General features: G+C 40.3%; 2 protein-coding genes across 4 annotated transcripts; one reads left to right on the top strand and one right to left on the bottom strand.

Annotated features, from left to right (window-relative positions):
- Positions 1-368: 368 nt before the first annotated feature.
- Positions 369-2,963, bottom strand: LOC139618600 (V-set domain containing T-cell activation inhibitor 1-like). The gene is made up of 3 exons (XM_071474670.1): positions 2,858-2,963; positions 576-918; positions 369-492 (listed from the first exon to the last, which is right to left on the bottom strand). Exons 1-2 carry the CDS (start codon positions 2,892-2,894, stop codon positions 599-601), a joined length of 357 nt encoding a protein of 118 aa, XP_071330771.1. The 5' UTR covers positions 2,895-2,963; the 3' UTR covers positions 369-492; positions 576-598.
- Positions 2,964-8,144: 5,181 nt separating this feature from the next.
- Positions 8,145-18,225, top strand: naa60 (N-alpha-acetyltransferase 60, NatF catalytic subunit). 3 transcript variants are annotated; one of them, XR_011689753.1, is made up of 8 exons: positions 8,145-8,341; positions 9,880-9,995; positions 10,316-10,445; positions 11,090-11,186; positions 11,918-12,152; positions 12,370-12,535; positions 17,370-17,741; positions 17,800-18,225. XR_011689753.1 is itself a non-coding variant. In XM_071474668.1 (7 exons), the coding sequence occupies exons 2-6, from the start codon at positions 9,886-9,888 to the stop codon at positions 12,524-12,526; spliced, it is 729 nt and encodes a 242-aa protein (XP_071330769.1). In that variant the 5' UTR covers positions 8,146-8,341; positions 9,880-9,885; the 3' UTR covers positions 12,527-12,535; positions 12,635-14,500. The 3 variants fall into 3 exon arrangements, 2 of the variants coding, with proteins under 2 accessions (XP_071330769.1, XP_071330770.1); XM_071474668.1 differs by lacking the exons at positions 17,370-17,741; positions 17,800-18,225 and adding an exon at positions 12,635-14,500 and having other exon boundaries at positions 8,146-8,341; XM_071474669.1 differs by lacking the exons at positions 8,145-8,341; positions 17,370-17,741; positions 17,800-18,225 and adding exons at positions 8,548-8,578; positions 12,635-12,774.
- The last annotated feature ends 9 nt before the right edge of the window (positions 18,226-18,234 follow it).

Raw genomic sequence — 18,234 nt, 5'->3', positions numbered from 1 at the left:
CAATGGTGGAAATATGATCAGTGAGTCAGGGACATTCCAGGTTACAGGGCTGACCTTGTTGTTGTGGTCCAGCCCCAGATGGAGGGAAAACACCAGACACACAGAGAGCAGTGAACTCTGGCTGAAATATCAGGACCAGGACTGAAAAGCAGCTGTTAAAAACCCAGTGGGAGTGCAGTGTGGAAGCTCCACAGTGGGGTCCAGAGCTGACAGAGATCTGACTGAGGTGTGTTCATGTTGATGGAGGACAGGAGGAAACATCAGCCTCCATGTGTTCAGGATCTCCACCAGTTTAATATCAGTCAGTCAAAGTTCCTCATATCTCTCTGTGGAGGGTTCACACACACACACACACACACACACACAGAGGCACTTTTCTGTATTTATTCTCTTTATACAGGAAGACACAGACAACTCTAACAACAGCCAGGAGAACCAGGAGAACCAGAAGATCCAGGACAGCTAAGAGAATCCAGCGCCAGTCTGGAGGTTCTGTAGTCAACACAAACAACATGAGACTAAAATGTTACAATAAATAAAATTAAATAAATAATAATAATAATGTATCTACTGACCTTTGACCTGCAGTAGTACTTCTCTACGGCTCACTTCTCGCCCCCCCCTCTCTGACGCTGCAGGTGTAGGTGCTGCTGTCCCTGATGGTGGGTTCTCTCAGAGTGAGGCTGAGGTCTCCAGTCCGCAGAGCGCCAGTCCTCATCGACGTCCGGCCGCTGTAACGCTGGTTCTGCTCTTTGAGTTGGTCACCTTCCAGCTGATGCTGGTGGACGGTTGAAGGACGGAGGTCGGAGCGGCTCCACACCACTGAGGGCTCCAGCAGGTTAAAGGTGGAAAACTGACAGGCCAGCAGGACAGAGTCTCTCCCCTCATACAGCTCCACAGCTGAGGCATGCTGGGAAACTGAGGACACAGACACACCGTCTCATCACTCCTCCATCCTCAGATGAGCCAGAGACCAGTCTGGTCCAGTTTGTGACTGGACCCTGTAGCTTGTGCAGCTCAACTACACATCTGTCTGAAAGAAGCTGAACGTTTACATCCACATCTGCTGCTGCTGGAGCAAACACCACAGCAAAGCATCGTCATGACGACTGTAAAATCAGCTGTAGGAAAGTGAAGCAGCTGCAGGACCTTAATGCTGAGGACAGTCCCACTGTGGAGTCCTCTACATCCATGATTCATGATCCAACAAACACGTGCTGCCTTCAACATGTTCTCATCTGCTCAGCAGTCACTTGTTTGTAGGAAACATGGTCATGGACCAGTTAAAGAGAAATGAAATGCTGCAGTGATGGATCAGTCACATCAGAGGAGGACCACAACTTCATCCTCCTGTAGAAACTAAAGTCTCCTTAAATCTGCTTCTCCCTGGACTCACTGCTGCTTCACAAACACTTTCAGTTCACAGCTCACACCTTCCTCCTCCTGATAATCTATTCACACTCAGAGGAAGTTTGTGATTGACGACAGAATCAGGGTCCAGGTGGGTTGGTTCAGGAAGGGGGGAGAGTCTGTAGATAACAAAGACTGAAAGCTGAAGAGTTACACACTGTTTCTGGTGCTGTTGCTGCTGAAGGTTTTAATTGTCATTTTTAACAGCGTGAACAGCATAAACCAGGACAAATGAAACCAAGACCATGTGACTATCAGGACTCAAACAGGCCTGGACTCGGGACCAAAGCTTAGCTTGTACCAGAGAGAAAGTTACAAATAATTTTAAACTGGTGAAGGTGACAGACTGGTAAATCACAGATCAGTGAGCTTTTAACTCCTGATTCTAGTCTAATCAACTGTAAAAGACCCCATGAAAAATCTCTCATTCTTCATCAAACCGTATCAGACAGGATTCAAAAATCAGGACTAAACCAGCTAAAATCTGAAAGATGACAAGTGGCATTCATGTTATATCTGCTGTGTTTTCAGTTTGTTTCCCTCCATAAACTTATCTCTGGACTATATACTCTGGACTATAACCCAGAGGAACATAAACTGGTTTATTAAAAATGACCAGAGGAAGTAATGCAGAAGTGAAGCTCCTCATGATAATGCAAATGCTTGATGTCATGGTGATAAATAATTCACTTTTTAAAGAACATTACGATTGATCGTAGACTGTTTATAAAAATAGACATAGACCCTGAAAAGTGAAGCCGATGCAGAAGAGCCTTAAACCTTCATTCTATCTGATGACCATCAGGGGACGACTCCACTGGTTGTAAAAAGAAGTCAGACTGTACTGAAGTCTATGGGAAAATGACCCTATGTCTCCCTTGTTGTATTACCTCAATAAACGTTAAAATAGATGATAAAGCAAGGTATGTATTAGGGCGGGGCTACCGTGTGATTGACAGATCCACCCCTCACTCCTCCTCAGCTCCACCTTCTCCTCCAAATATGATTTCTTCTGGCAAAAGAGAAATTACAAACTCGAGGCTTCACCATGGATGTATTATCATATCTATATAATATTATATTATATTATATATTATATCTTGTATCCTATATATATTATAATATTAATATATATAATATTATATCTTATAATACATCCATGGACTTCACAACCAATAGGTGATGTCACAGTGGGTTGACACTTGCGGCAGCTTCTTTAATGCTACTGGAGAAGTGTTTGAATCATTTGTTATTGCAGTCTTCCCCAAATATAGACCTAACTACCCAGACAGCCGGGTAGTTTTGTTTAGAAACTAAATCCACAAGTAATTCAGAGGCAGAACAGAGACCGAGCAGCTGCTCACACTGAGCGGCTGTGGCCCAGAGAGGAGAGCGGGTCGTTCAGTGTGTGTGTGTGTGTGTGTGTGTGTGTGTGTGTGTGTCTTACCGTACAAGAGGACCACAATCACCACAAACATCTTCATTTTCTTTAAAAACTACACCGGCCACACTGACCGAATAACGGTTAGACCCAGACTTTATCTCCTCTGACGCACCCACTAAAGTTTACTTTCGTTATCAACAGAAAGTCTGTAAACACACACCCAGGAACATATCAGCTGATCCATTAAAATTATAATGAATAAAAATAATGAACTGAGCAAGTGGTCAGAATAAACTATATTCAGATATATACAGTTTCATGATAGGGAGGTTTTTGCCCTTTTTATTCACTTGTTAAGTGGCAGAAATAAATTTTTATTACCTTAAACAATGGGAGAGGATTTACTAAAATGACATTTATGGATATAGTATTTTGTTATGACGAAATTGTTACTAGAAATCTGGACAGATTTAAATAAATCTGTATTTATGGATTTAGGGCTCAGGCAAGGATTTCAGTTGAAGTTGTTTCATTTCAATGGTGACCAGCAGAAAGTTGTTACAGTCCAACACTGCTCATGTTTACAATCATACATGTTTCACCTCCTCCACATCTTTAAAGGATCTTTGTCTATATTTATACCTGATTGTTCACAGTATCGTGACTCTTGTACAGAGATGTGAAACTGGAGCAGATTATACCACATCAGATCATTATCAATCATTATCAATAAACCTCTGGATCACATTTCATAATATTAGACATTATACATTGGTGATCATCATTCAAACATTTGACCTGGTTCAGGCTGCTTTCTCAAACATCACCATCAGGAAATATCAATAATTCTGATGGTTTTTGTTTTTTGTTTTTTTATATCAACTCTTTTAAAAACCTGTCAACCATCTGGACAACAGTGTCCAATCCTGTATTTAGAAAGTTGCTGGTGGGCGGGGCTACACTTTGGTTCCAGCTGAGACACTAATGACCAGACTAGTGGGTTTCCTGAACAAAAAGGGAAAAAAGGAGATCCAGGCTTGGACTGTGACAGAAATGAGCAAAATAAGTTTTTTTTTAAATGAGACAATGAAGAATAAAATATTAAATTATAAAATACCTTTAGTTTTTAGGCAGCTGGTCAAGAACTTTGGAGAAAAAGTTACAAATGACATGACCCTATAGAGGGCGCTGTAGATTACAGTTACAGTGTTGACCAGGAAAGAGAGCGGCCCCTGCAGGATCTGATGGACATACAACAACACACAGACATGGAGTGTGTTCTTCATAGATTCAGGTAGTATTATAAATAAGGCACCACAGTGAGGCCTTACAAGAGACTTTTATTTTAAAATACATGTAAACGATGCCTTAAATCTCTCATGTTTTTATGTCTCTGCTCATTTCCTTCTCTGGAGTTATGAATGGAGATAAAGGCTAAATAAAGTGACTCTTATTGTGAAATGTCAACAACATCCAACGTCATGTGTCCAGAATCCTCTATCAGAGTCAGACCTGTTACCTGGTATGAGGGTGCACTGAAATGATCACAGGTCGTTAAACTGAGTGGCAGGTAACGGTGTGTCAGGTGTAAATGCAGGTGAGGTGGATCATCCAATCAGAAACCAAACAAGGAAAAACTATATAACTGAGACAATGCTTTCAAGGACATCACGTCTGTTCCTCCATCCGGTCTGTCTTATCTGTGATGATGAGGTGGAGGGATGTTCTCACACACACACACACAGAGCATTCAGGGGCCAACGAAGGACAAAGTGTATCCGGTCCCTCGGGTGGTGGTCAGACCCTCGTGGTAGTGGGTCGGCTGACCCTTCCTGGGAGACTCCAGCTTACAGTCATAAGGCAGGAACATGCAGCCCCCACCCTGACACAGGTACAGACACAGACAGGTAACTAGTAACAGGTGTTTCCAGTTGTTAGCAGCTCAGCAGGTCTGTGTGTGTGTGTGTGTGTGTGTGTGTGTGTGTGTGTGTGTGTGTGTGTGTGTGTGTGTGTTTGTTGTTTCTGTGTTTTCTCAGATTACAGTTGATTCTGATGTGAATGGTACAGAGTTAAACGGAGTATCTCAGCACAGACTGTGTTCTGTGGTGGAGCTGGAGTCTGCACTGAACCCTTTGGCAGTAGTTGGACTTCACCCTGGAGTAGTATCTGGACTGTACCCTGGGGTAGTGATGGGACAGATGACGCCCCGCTTCAAGGCCTATGACAAACGTGGGCTTGCATTGCATGAGACACGTCACTTGTTCGTCTGGAGTATCGGTGTCTGGATAAAAGCATCGTAAACACCCAGGACTTCATGGGCTGTTGTTGGTAGTAGTTAGTTTTGCATGTTGTTAGTGTAGCACAGTTCAGAGCAGTTGAGTTTGATTTAGAGGAGAATTTGTTATTATTAGTCGTAGTAGTTGTAGTAGTTGCAGTAGTAGTAGTAGTAGTAGTAGGGGGAGAAGGAGGAGAGAGGGAGGGAGGCCTTAGAAGAGAAGTAGGTGTAGGAGTAGTTGGATGAGTAATAGAAATGGAGCCAGCAAAAAAGAGGAAAATCTCTCCCATCTGCGGGTACTTTGTGTGCTGCCAGTAAGGTTTGAATTTATGTAGATTGTGATTTTATGGTTGTTTTTGTATTAGAAGGAAAATTCATCATATCATTCATAGTGAGGTGCTCGCTGTGTCAGAGGGAGCTCGAGTAAAACAATAACACCTGGTCAATGCTTAGGCATCACTGAGCAGTAAACGAGAATGCACAGCCTGCCAACAGAGCAGACACCAGCCATAGTAAGACATTATTTTCAGTCTTTTTGATTATTGAAATAATGATATATGTGTCTTAAAATTTACCAATATTGCATCATAGACTCCAGATACCAAATGCCGGATGAGGCTGTGGTCAACCTGGCCATTTACAGGGGTGGAAGATGAGGGGATCAGCAAGCTCATCCATTTGTTGGATCCCACCTAAGTTCTCCCAACTAGGAAGGTGTGTATATGTATATAACAACAGCAGTTCATTGTAACTGTATCAAATAAAATGGATATCTTCTTCCTCCTGTCAGGCGTGAAAGAGGATGGTCGATGATAAACACAAAGAAACGAAGCAGAAGGCCAAAGAGCAGCTTCAGAAGGTGTCAGCAGTAAACCTGACTTCTGATATGTGGACATCAGTGAATATGGAAGCCTACCTAGCCATCATTTGTCACTTCATAGATGAAAATGACAAACTGGACACTATTTTGCTGGGAGTGGAACACTTTCCCTCACAACACATCGCTGAAAACTTGGCACTGGCAATGCATACACAACTAGAGGACTGGGGAATTACAGAAAAGGTTAAATGTCTTGTCACTGATGCCGCATCAAACATGATTGCATGTGCTAGGGCCTTACAAGTCAGGCATGCAAGTATGCAATGCTCCTGGCCTAAATTTGCTTGTTTGGAAGTCATTTGATCAGGTCCCTGCCCTTAATGACACACGTATAAAACCAGAAAGCTTGTCGCCTATTTTCGGTCAAGCACCACTGCAAAACAAAAACTGAATGAGGTACAGATGCAGATGGGCAGACAGGAGATGAAGTTGCTCACTGTGGTAGACACGCACTGCAACAGCACATACCTCATGCTGAAACGACTCCTTAAAATGAGAGAGCCGGTGGGGGGCAGCCCTGGCAAGTCTTAAGACAGACGTACCCCCACTGACTTCACATGAGTATGAGGTCATAGAGAAGAGTTTGCTTGTGCTTGCCCCGTTCCATCAGGCTACAGAGGAGCTCTCAGCAGAGAAAAGGGCGTCTGCATCGAATACCTCTCATTAAGATGCTGCGTCATGCCATACAATCCAGGTCCGAACAGTTACATCATGAGACTGCTATACATTGACTTGAGCAGTAGATATCGCTAGTGAGTACTGTTTCAAGTAATGACCTTTTGGTGAACCAGTCGGCTTGAAAGCCTCATTGCTTGATGAAACTTCATTTGGCCATCATTAACTGTGGCAGTCGCAGGTGGGGTTATGAATCATGGTCTTTATGTAGACATTTTGTATATTATTTAGTTTAGCTCTCCTTCAACTGACCGCCTCAGCTAGCACATTGTTTCAAAACATGCAACTTTTATTTGAAAGAGGTCTGTCTCTGCTTCCAGTTCTTGACTTACTTGTTCAGTTTTCATCGTACAAGTTGCAGAATGGAACAAGCTGAAGCTTTGGTGCACTGAATTGAATTGCAAGTCTTCATTCAATGCGACAATAACACACGCTTAGCGTTAAAAGTGTCTAGGCAGCACTGGAGAACATTGCAAAGCATTGCAAATGAAGAACAAGCGCACAAGCATCAACATACATTTGCACTGGTACAAGTAGGATAATGAAATTTGGCAAACCCCCCTAAACTGGCATTTTCCTTTGTACAACCGGAACAACTGCAGAATTTCATAAAGTGCGAGTGAGCATAGTCTAAGCAATTCTTTATATGTATAAATGTTGTTCATTTCTTTCTTTCGTTTTGCTGGGGAATAGGGATAGATACATTGTTCTAAGTCTGTTAATTGAATTTCTTTTATCAAATCTGTGTAAGATGCCATTTTTGTTTTAGGAAATAATGTTTCAATGAGAGAGTTTCTTATAAAATAGTTAGTAGTTCAGGAATAAAATCCACTTAATTGATATTTGGGGCCAGTTGCCACTGTTTAGATTGGGGCATGATTATATGTTTTGTGAGAAACACAGATTCTTAGCAAAATGCTTTAGTCTGATTTTTAAGGTTGGAAACTATGTTTGGTGTGGAATTCTTACCTAATAAAGCTTCATTAAATAAGAATCTATTCTGGTACAATATCAAATTTTTCAGAGTATAGTGTGAAAATTTATGACTATACATAATGTTTGTTTGTCGTACATGGATAATGATATGGGTAATTTGTCAGTATTCATGATAAGAAGTTATTTCAGTCCTCCAATTTGTGTGGTTTGGAATACAGTATCAAATAAAGGTGCTATGTTTGATCTTAGATCATTTATTTTCGAAATTACTTTAAGACAATCAAAATCTTCAACTTTTATTTCTTTAACCATATTACCTAATTTTATTTAACGTTTTTGGGTTTTTTTTTCGTATTAATTTGTTTCATTTATAATTATATATTTTCACTGGAGCGTGGTAAAGACAGCTTGATGAACACTCCCAACCCAGTTTAGCACTAATTTTAGGTGGTTCTTGTAGTCTGTAGTGCACATTTCTGCCCAGTAGATGGCGGTAAACCAATAGTATGTTTGATACCAAGCCGGTAATCAGTAGAAGAAAACGCTTCAGAGTGACGTCATTCTGTGTAGCGGCCACAAACAGGAAGAAAACATCCAGCTGTTATCAAGGCAGAGGCAGCTCTGGCTAGCTTAGCAGTCTGTGTTGCATTGGCACAGTAATGAAACGGCCTTGAGAGTCGGGGGATTTTATCATGCTGTATCCGGAGTAGTGACTGTGTCCGCTGATACCCAGGGAATATAATTCTCCTCGACTTTCCTCCGGTGCGAGTGTTGAAACAAGGTGCGTTAGCTTAGCAATATGTCGTTAGCTAGCGTTAGCAAATGTTAGCATGTAGCTCTTTAGCAGGCAGCTGTAATACTTGAAAGAGCTGCTGAAGCAGGTCGCTGTGTTTCCGCCTGTTGTCTTGTGACTGTGTTTGTTAGCATTGTGTTGTGCTAAAATGTGGACAAACCTGCTGAAAGAACAGAAGTGTTGCTGATATAATTGGCAGCAAAGGTTGGACAACATCTTTTACTGGTGAGACGAGCATACATGTCAGTCACAGTCTGCATTATGAGACACAGGAAGTTATAAGTCATGTTGTGTTTGTAGAAATATGTTATGTTGTCAGCAGAAGTGTTAGCGGAAACTTGTTTTGAATCGTCAACTTGTTAGCATGTGACACCCTTTACTCAGAGTCGTTGTGTTCAAGATAATGTCTGTGTTTGAGTCTGGATCCTGTCCGCTGACACATAGAGCTGTAATGATAATAGAGAAAATGAAATGCTAGAAGTGATTCATTTATTTGGGTCATTTTTCTCTTTTGTCCAAGAGTTGATACTTCCAGGTACTATAATGTGAGAACTCCCTGATTTTACCTTGTCTGACATTGTAGTGATTTTTTTACTGAAGTTTTCTGCTGTTTTATAGTACCAATAATTAAGTTATTCAAATAAAAATAGGTGGAAGGTTAATTGAAATTAAAGATAACCATAAATTGGGGCCCTACTAGTTGTCAATATAGTTATCAATAAAGATTAAGGCAGTCTCCTGGAACACAAGGTGGCTGACCAACAGTCCAAACCCCAAAGATGTCCAGTTTACTGTCATAGAGGACCACAACAAACAGTCAGTATTAATAACTGAGAGGCTAAAACCAGTTGATTTTTAACAAATGAGATAAATATTTAGAGCTGAGATAATAAGTCAATCCACAGAAAGTTATTTGGCAACTGTTTTGATGATTGATTGTTATTCTTATGAACCAAACAAATAATTAATTGGACAAAATAATAATAATAATAATAAATAATCACGTTGTCCCCTGTTGGTGGAACGCACTACCACTTCCTACCAGAGAAGGGGTGTCCCTCTCTACCTTTAAAAGACTCCTGAAGACCCAGCTCTTCAGAGAGCACCTTCTCTCCTAGCACTACATAGCAAATCCACACTTAAAGAATCGTCACTAGCACTTATTGCTGCGCTAACACTTCTTATCGCACTTAACCATGATTGTTAATGGTTAAGTGGAACTAATCATTTCTACTTTTAATTTCCTTTTGTTTTACTTTATTTATTTTATCTTTTAACAATTCACAACTTTCATTATATTTGTTAAATCTGTATTAAACTGTACTGGTTTTAAACTTGGGTTAACTTCAGTTGTATGTGATAATACAAAGCACTTAAAAGTTTTCATTTTATGAAAACGCAAATTTTGTTTTTTGAGTCATTTATGCGTACTGGTCAAAGTCTTGTCACCGTTTGTCTAGGCTGATATTTGTTACTGACTCTGTGACTCACCAAAACCTTCCTGTGCTCTCCATTGATCCTTGCAGGTGTGAATGAGTGACGTGGTGCCTCCCACAGCTCTCAGTGAAGTCCAGCTCCGCTTCCTCTGCCACGATGACATAGAGAGTGTCAAGCTGCTCTGTGGTGATTGGTTCCCAATCGAGTAAGAATCATATTCCATGTGTTAATGACATCACCTGTTACGGATCAAATCTGAATCCATTATTGAGCTTGGGAATTTAATTTGTACCCTTTCAAATTCAATTTGTACATAAATTGTAGGGCATTTTCATCAATATAAATACCTACTGATTATTATTATTATGCTATTTATATTCACTAACATATTCTAAAGAGACTAAAGCAGAGCTAATACCTCAAGTACTTCTTACCATACCATTCTTCTTCTTCTTTTGCTAACTTATTTCAGGATCCCTATACCCTGCCATGCCTGAATGTTAATCTGTCTGACCTTTGACTCAGGTACCCAGACTCATGGTATCAGGACATCACCTCCAACAAGAAGTTCTTCTCCCTCGCTGCCACCTTCAGAGGAGGTATCGTGGGAATGATTGTGGCTGAGATCAAAGGCCGGACCAAAGTGCACAAAGAGGTGTGAAGTTGAGGCCTGTTACAGTCACTCAAACAAAATACAAGAATGTCGTTTTGTCTGAATTCCTTTTTTTTCTCTCTCTGTAGAGACGGTGTCACTCAGTGAGTTGTTAGTGCAGTTTATCAGCCGTCATTCAGCTGCCATTTGGAAATGTCATATGTGGACATAGTAGAGTCTGTTTTTAGTCTGCTAATTAGACAAACCAGATGCCCTTGACTGAGTGTACGGCCATGAAACATTCCACCGGACTGGTATCAGAGGTCTGCTCCTTTAACTTTGGGCTGTAGTTTTTCTAAGCGGTGGACTCAGATGATGGAGCATCTGGTGTCAAAGCATAATTTCCCTTTGGATCAGTATTTGCATTTTAGAGTCTGCCTCCCCTGTGGGTAATTTGTCTAGGCAAAGATGAAGACAGTGTAATGGGCCGGACGCAGAGGGAGAAAACAGAGCATGTTCAGAGACACCAAAGTACCAGGCTGAGAGATTCTTTCAAGTGATTTTTTTAATTCAATTCTGAAAGTAGTTTTTATTCCAAGGTGAAATGGTTTATTTTACGTTGATTGGGAATTGTGGGTCTTAATATATAATTTTCTCTCTGTCTTTGTGTGTGTGTGTGTGTGTGTGCATCTGTGTGTGTTTGTTAGGATGGAGACATCCTGGCCTCCAGTTTCCCTGTGGACACACAGGTAGCCTACATCCTCAGCCTGGGAGTGGTCAAAGAGTTCAGGAAACATGGCATAGGTACAGCTCTCTGTCCCCACACACAGACACACACAATTGTCACGTCAGAGGACATCACACTGACTTATATTCATTACATTGTCCTACTTAACTGTAACCATGACATGCTAAACCTCATCCTTCACCCTAACCCAGAGGTTTTTAAACTGTGAGTTGAAGGGGGGTCGCAGACAGAGAGACATTACGTCCTCACATTTACATCCCTATCTTATCTTGTATTATTTTTCTCATAAGGTAAAAAGTTACATTGAATAACACCTGCTATTTGTGTCAGAACATAAGTAACATCCTTTCATTTAAGATCAACAGTTAATATTAGTTATTACTGTTAAAGGAGGAGTTTGGTGTTTGCATTAATTGGTCAGACTGAACACAAGTAGTTAAAGATTGGTGCAGAGCTGTAGATAATAGCTCATAATGTAAAATGATCGCCTGTATGTACCGGTAGTATTGTCTTTTGAAACTCTGCCAGCCTGTCATGAATATTTAATAACAGGAAGTGGCTGCACGCTATGTCTCCTAACCTGACACACATTTTTATTTGCAGCTGCTCAGAAAACTCGCCCCCTCTTTCTTTGTGTATCCTTTTTTTTCCTCTCCCTCATCTTTCACCCCTGTCTCTGTACTGATGCAAAGAGATGAGGAAACATTTCACCCATGACCCAGTGCACTGCAGGGCTCGTCCACCCTCTCACTGATTAAGCTCTCTCTCTCTCATTCTAACCATTCAGGCTCCCTACTGCTGGACAGTTTGAAGGAGCACATCTCTACGACAGCCCAGGACCACTGTAAGGCGATCTACCTACACGTCCTCACCACCAACAACACTGCCATCCACTTTTATGAGAACAGGGACTTCAGGCAGCACCACTACCTTCCCTACTACTACTCCATACGCGGAGTCCTCAAAGATGGATTCACATATGTGCTCTACATCAATGGGGGTCATCCACCCTGGACAATATTATATCCTTTTGTGGAGGCAGGGAAAGAAGTCATTTATCTGCTGTTGTTTAGAGGCCAGTTTGCATTTGTGTTTATCTCTTACACCAAAACTTTACTTGCTCTGATGAGTAGAACCTAAAACTTCTTGATTAGAGGAGACGCCAGGCTCAATCACACAGACGTGGCAGCTAGATAAACCAAATTTAAATGTGTTACTTTCCTTAACTCTTTGTCCCACTGACTACATCCAGCACATTGGTTCAACCCTGGCCAGCCTGAGCCCCTGCTCCATCCCACAGAGGTTGTACCGACAGGCCCAGTCCCTGCTGCGCTCTCTGCTGCCCTGGTCCAACATCGCCTCCAAGACTGGCATACAGTACAGCAGAACAATGTGACACATCATGGTGGGTGGGGGGTGTGACAGGAGCTTTACCTTTTTTTTGTTTTAGCTTTATTTATCAAAGGGGTGTCTGATTTTCTCTCTCCCTCTCTCTCTCTTTCAGGAGCACACATGTTCTGTTTTTCATCAGTCTTCCCCTGTACACACCAAGATGTATAAACACACACTCACATTCTCAATCACACATGGCTTTCCACACCCTGTGTATAACACAGGACTCAGGTTCAACCTGTGTTTGACTGTCACAAACCAGAATACTTCTCCATATTCAGCACACGTTTGGCACTGTTCACACAAGATCCGGGTTTGCAGCTGTAGTTCTGTACCCGACACTAAACAGGGTTGTTGCATTGCAGCGTCATTAAAAGTGCAATGTTGCGATTGCACTGACAGACGGCGTGATCTGGTAAAACCACAGGATTTCTTTTAGTTGTTCGGTTACTATACTATCCCATATAAAGTGCTCTGTCCCGCAGTTATGATAGCGACCTGTGTTTGTCCAGTCACACCAAAGCTGAGCAGTGTCAGACCCGCAGCAGAGCAGAGCAGAACAGAGCAGATTGGAGGACCAGGCACACAGACGGCAACCACAGGTCATTGTTTTGTTGTGAAAGCAGTGTAACACACACACTGGGGACCCTACAGAGACTAAAGGTTCAAACCGTGTCTATCTTTCTGTCTCACTTCATCCTGTTCACTACTGTCACAGAGACTATGTATGCTGTTTGTATATTATATATACTAAGCTAATATATAAATTTCTCTCGATATGTATGTCTATTCTATGCTGTCAGTAGGCCTAGTTGGAAGATAACCCATCCATTTTCCTTTCTGACTATAGACTGACTCCAGAGTCAATTCCAGTTTGTAAAATAGACACTGAGCTAAATCGGACTGTGAATGGAGCTATGTTAATAGGCTAATAGGGTAGAATAAAGCTAATTATACACAGGGAACTTTGAGACGCAATGTAGATGGGTAATACAGGATGTTACCTGCAGTAGCAGCTGGAGTGTCCTTTTGCAAATACATGAAATTATCAGATTTTTCTGCATTGAATAATTGTACTGGAATCAGTACTACAACATAAGAGCAGACACTTCATTAATTATGCAGCACTGTTTGAAAGTCTTACATAAAAATATGATAATTCTGAGCTACATGGCCTTTTTACATTGTGTTGCCCAAATGTTCACCATGTATAATTCACACAAGCGTAAGCGAGAGGTCCTCGAGTCCTTATTTTAGAGGTTTTAAATAGTAACTGGCTGCAGCCCTGTCTGTCCTCCTGCTCCTTGGCTGTAAAAATTGCTGCTGATGTAGAGCAATGTCCATTTGTTTGTCCAGATTTTAAAAATATGACCCTGATTAGATTTTTATGTAGGCCTATAGAAGAGATGACAAGAAAAGGAAGTAATGTTCCCCAACACAGACGTCATACACCTTGTGTGCCTGAGTGCATGCAGGTGTGTATGTCTGCGTGTGTATATATACTGTATGCAGGCAGGGTCTGAAATTAGCACCTTGCAAGTGCCAAATGTTGGTCAGACAAATGTAAAGTTCACCCAACATGTTGACTGGTAACTTTGTAAGTAAGTAACATTGCAGTTTGTTAATTTTATTGCGTTCTGTTGCACTACATGATGAATTACAAACTTGATCCAGTGTTTCGGTCAGTTAGCAGATCTTAGATTTTATACATGAAAATAGCACTGAAGACGGTGAAGGTGACTGTGTGGAAAAATGCAGATTCATTTTTAAAAGGCAAAAGGTTCCCAGTTTACCAGCCCTGGATGGACGACTCAAAAGTAAATTTCAAACATTGTGTATGCAATAAATTTGTTTCCTTTGATTGACTGAGTCAGTCTGATGATCCCTTCTGTATACCTATTTTACACTGTTCTGATATTTTGTTTGTGATTATCATATTACATTGTTATAAACCTGAGCCTTGTTTTCATTCACAATATGTTGTGGTGTGAGTTGTTGTCTTAAAGAGCCACTGCAGTGATTCACTATTGCCCTTTGGTGGGACTTGAGACACATTTTTGAAATGGTCAGAAGCGAGGCAGCAGAGGCGGAGGTATCCTGACTTTTAGTCCCTACTATAGAGGAAGCTCCAAAAACATTAGATCCTGCACTTCCCATAATGCATTTCAATAGCACCTTTTGTCACACCCTCACTGACTTGTACATACCAATGTCTTTCAAATTCTTAAAAAAAAATCTAGGCTGCAGTTGAAAAGTCAAAATAATCTCCTTCCTAACTACTTCTCCTCCACCCTCCTCATGGAAAACATCATGGGGTCAAGGAAAGATGTGAAGGAGAATTCATAAGGACTTAGGAAAAGACAGCCGCACTGTGGAGAGAGAATCTGACTGCACTTAAGCCTTTTTTTTTTTAAACCAACTTTATTTGCAACACGTGAACAATAAATCCTCCTATTCTAATTTCAAAAACAAAACAAACAGGATTGAAATGTTGAAATAAGTTAACGACAAATGTGCAAGTAGAAAGAGTTGAGCCATTATAATAAAAACTGGATAAAAATAAGCAATTGAGCAGGGGGGTAGAATAACTTATATTCAGACATAAGTAGGCAATATAGAGTTTTTTGACATTTTTTAAACATTTGTTAAGCAGAGAAAATTATTTTTTTAGTCCAGTGGGTGAGGTTTTGAAACAACATTTATGTATATAGTCGATTGTTTTGATGATGAGACAGATGATATGTTTGGTCTTCAAGATGGCTCCAAAATAGACTTGAAAGAAAAGAAAAATATTACAGATTTGGAGGTCAGCATCATACAAGTTTAGCATTTAGCAAACAGGTTCCCTGTTGTTTCTACATTTACGTTGGTCTGTCATGGTAAAACTACAATGGTGCATCATTGTAAATGTTGCTGCATCAAGGAATTTTTGGACGGCATTAATTCCCTTGTTTGCTATGCTAAAGAAAATAAGATAGGAAGTGTTGAAGCTCTTATTCTCTATAATTTAGAGAATCGGATCAGCTCTAATCATGGCTGCCTCTGGTTTCCAACCTCCAAGAGATAAGACATTATACAAATGTTGTCATGGGCGGAGTAGCATTCATCATGATCAGTGAACTGTGTAAAACTGGTGGATTGCCCCTTTAAATACATTTGAAAAGGCTTCCATTGTGTCTTTATCATCTAAAACCTCTGGTGCCATAGAGGAACAATAACAGCATTAGTGTCCTATCATAACAATCCATCTGAGGACCTAAGCACTTGTAGGGAACAGATGGAAACTGGTTGATTTTTCTCAGTAGGGCTCGTTCATTTTTAATGTTGAGTGCAGATTAAATGGCTTTGCTTGGCCCCGGGACCATGAAGGGTTCAGTAATGGTGTAATAATTCATCAGTGGGGATCCTTTGGCTGGCTGTGTCTTGATCTTGACATTTTACAATTTGTTGTTATTTAGCTCTCGTTGGGGTCAAGTAGAGGGGTCTGCTGGAGTGAATTTCAGACAGTCACATCTCTCAAGCCTTTGACCCTAATGCCATAAGAAGGTCACTGATAAACTCTTGACTCCTGCTGTATAGTTTGAGTGTCCAGTATTTTCCAATAATAACTGCCTTGGAGACAAAGACATGACTTGGTCTAGACATGTACTCCAGCTTCAAATACGGGATATCCCAAAGATGCAAATTTATGTCTAAAAATGATAATGATATGATAAGAATGATGATGATATCTAAAACAGAAATAAAATGATTGCTGTTATCAATCACACAACTAAAGTCTTCACTTTGTGGTAAATCTGACTGTTTCTGTTGATTTGGTTTGAAAATGTCCAGTCATACTAATGGACAAGTTCTTAATCTGACCTGTACGTTAATGTGGAGTTTGTCTACCAAGCAGGAAGCAGTAACTGTGCTAATGCGTGGAGGATAGATGTTAAACACTTTCCTTTTACGTGGACTGTGTTTTAGCAGTAGACAGGTCAGACTGTATCGACATGTTCTGCACTGATCTGGGTTTAAAAGGCCGAGAGAATCCTTATCATCGTGTGCGGTACGCAGCTGTTCAACTGTCATGTTCTCAATACTGCAGAGGATCCAAGACCATCATTAATGCACAGTGGTGAAGCAGCACGTAGACATAAGCACACAGACGGTGTCATGAAGCCGAGCAGTGATGAACTATATTGATCTCAAGCTCAACATTTGGCGTATGACAAGACAGTCAGGAGCAAGTAATCTGATCAAATGATCATTTTTATTAGCACACTGGTACAGACAAGTTAGGTTTTCATCTCAGCAGGGGCCACTACTATAGCAGATGCCATCTTTCTTGTGTGCAATAATTCAAATGAGTGCAAAAATATAATACAAGTGCAATTTTTAAATCTGGGCAATTGCCTATATACCTTTTCTTTATTCTTTACCTCTTAAGTTATTCTCTATTCTTGCCGTTACACTTCTATTCTTGTGGAGCAACTTTAACGTAAGCTAATTTCCCCCTGGGGATCAATAAAGTATTTTTATTGATTGATTGATCTTTCTTATTTGCACAAATTATTTCCAGATAAAACACTGCAAATAATGATGCAGCCAATTAATGGCAAAAGATCATTGCAACACTGAAACTCATGTTAGGCTGAAATATGAAGAAAAAAATGTGATTATGCACGAGATGCTGAAATAAGATTAAACTGTCAGTTATATGTTACATACTGTAGGTATTCACTGGTTAGTTTTACCTTACGACTACTGCTCCTCTGAAGTTTTCCAGTGTTTGGCATACTGTTTAGTATTTTTGAATCATTTAAAAATTTTCCTTTGACACATATTTTCCTTTTTTCTGACAGATACCAGCAGCCTGGACACAGATGACATGGTCTCTTTGGAGTTCTCTTCGTTTTCAGACCAGTTTTATACTTAAGAAATTCTGCTTTTTGGAATTTAACCTTATCTGATCCTCCTCTGTTTCAATGCTAATCTAATGAATAAGTCACTTCTCTTTAAAATCATGGTCATCTCAGCCTCAGAAATTGTCACATTTGAACATACTGGCAATGTCACAATATGCTCTGCTCTCTTTGTTTTTCCCTCGTGGGTTGTGTAAAAGGGATCAGTAGTCCGTGGTGGGGAGACAAGAGACCAGTTAAAATGGGAATTCTAGTAAATGCACATTATACAGCTGCATTTCTTCAGCTGCTAATACGGGAGCTGGGCATTGAGTTTCATCTGCATCACATTTCACATGATGACCATAAAACGTATTCAGTGTGAATCCAGCAAAAATCTACATTATACAGAACTTTGTGAAAAGAAAGCCAGTCCCCATCCATTTCAACCATAAACAGTAGTTATGTCTCCCACTGCTGAGAGTGAGGAGGTGCTTAATGTGAGCCATGTCATTTTGTAGTAAACTAGTTTATTTCCCAGGTTATTTCTTTTAGTCCATTCCAGTCATGTGTATATTTTTTTTAAATTATTATTTATTCTTGACAATTTTGTAAACGCATATCAAGGCATATTCTTCCACATGATTTTTTTTTTGTTATTATCATCTTCTATGAGAAATTATTGTTCATTGTACTCAGTGTATAGCTACAGGTGTGTGTAAAGTAAAATGTCATTACATTTATTTAATTATAGGACTTCCATATTTATTTTTTAATATGTGTGGAATACATAAAAAAATTTAATGTATGGAATACATTTCAGTAT

The sequence above is a fragment of the Trachinotus anak genome, unplaced genomic scaffold (genome assembly GCF_046630095.1).
Source record: "Trachinotus anak isolate AG129_WGS33_773 ecotype Australia unplaced genomic scaffold, CSIRO_AGI_Tana_v1 ptg000003l, whole genome shotgun sequence".
NCBI classification, from domain to species: domain Eukaryota; kingdom Metazoa; phylum Chordata; class Actinopteri; order Carangiformes; family Carangidae; genus Trachinotus; species Trachinotus anak.
Note: the sequence above shows the minus strand (reverse complement) of the source record. Positions and strands in the feature narration are given on the sequence as shown.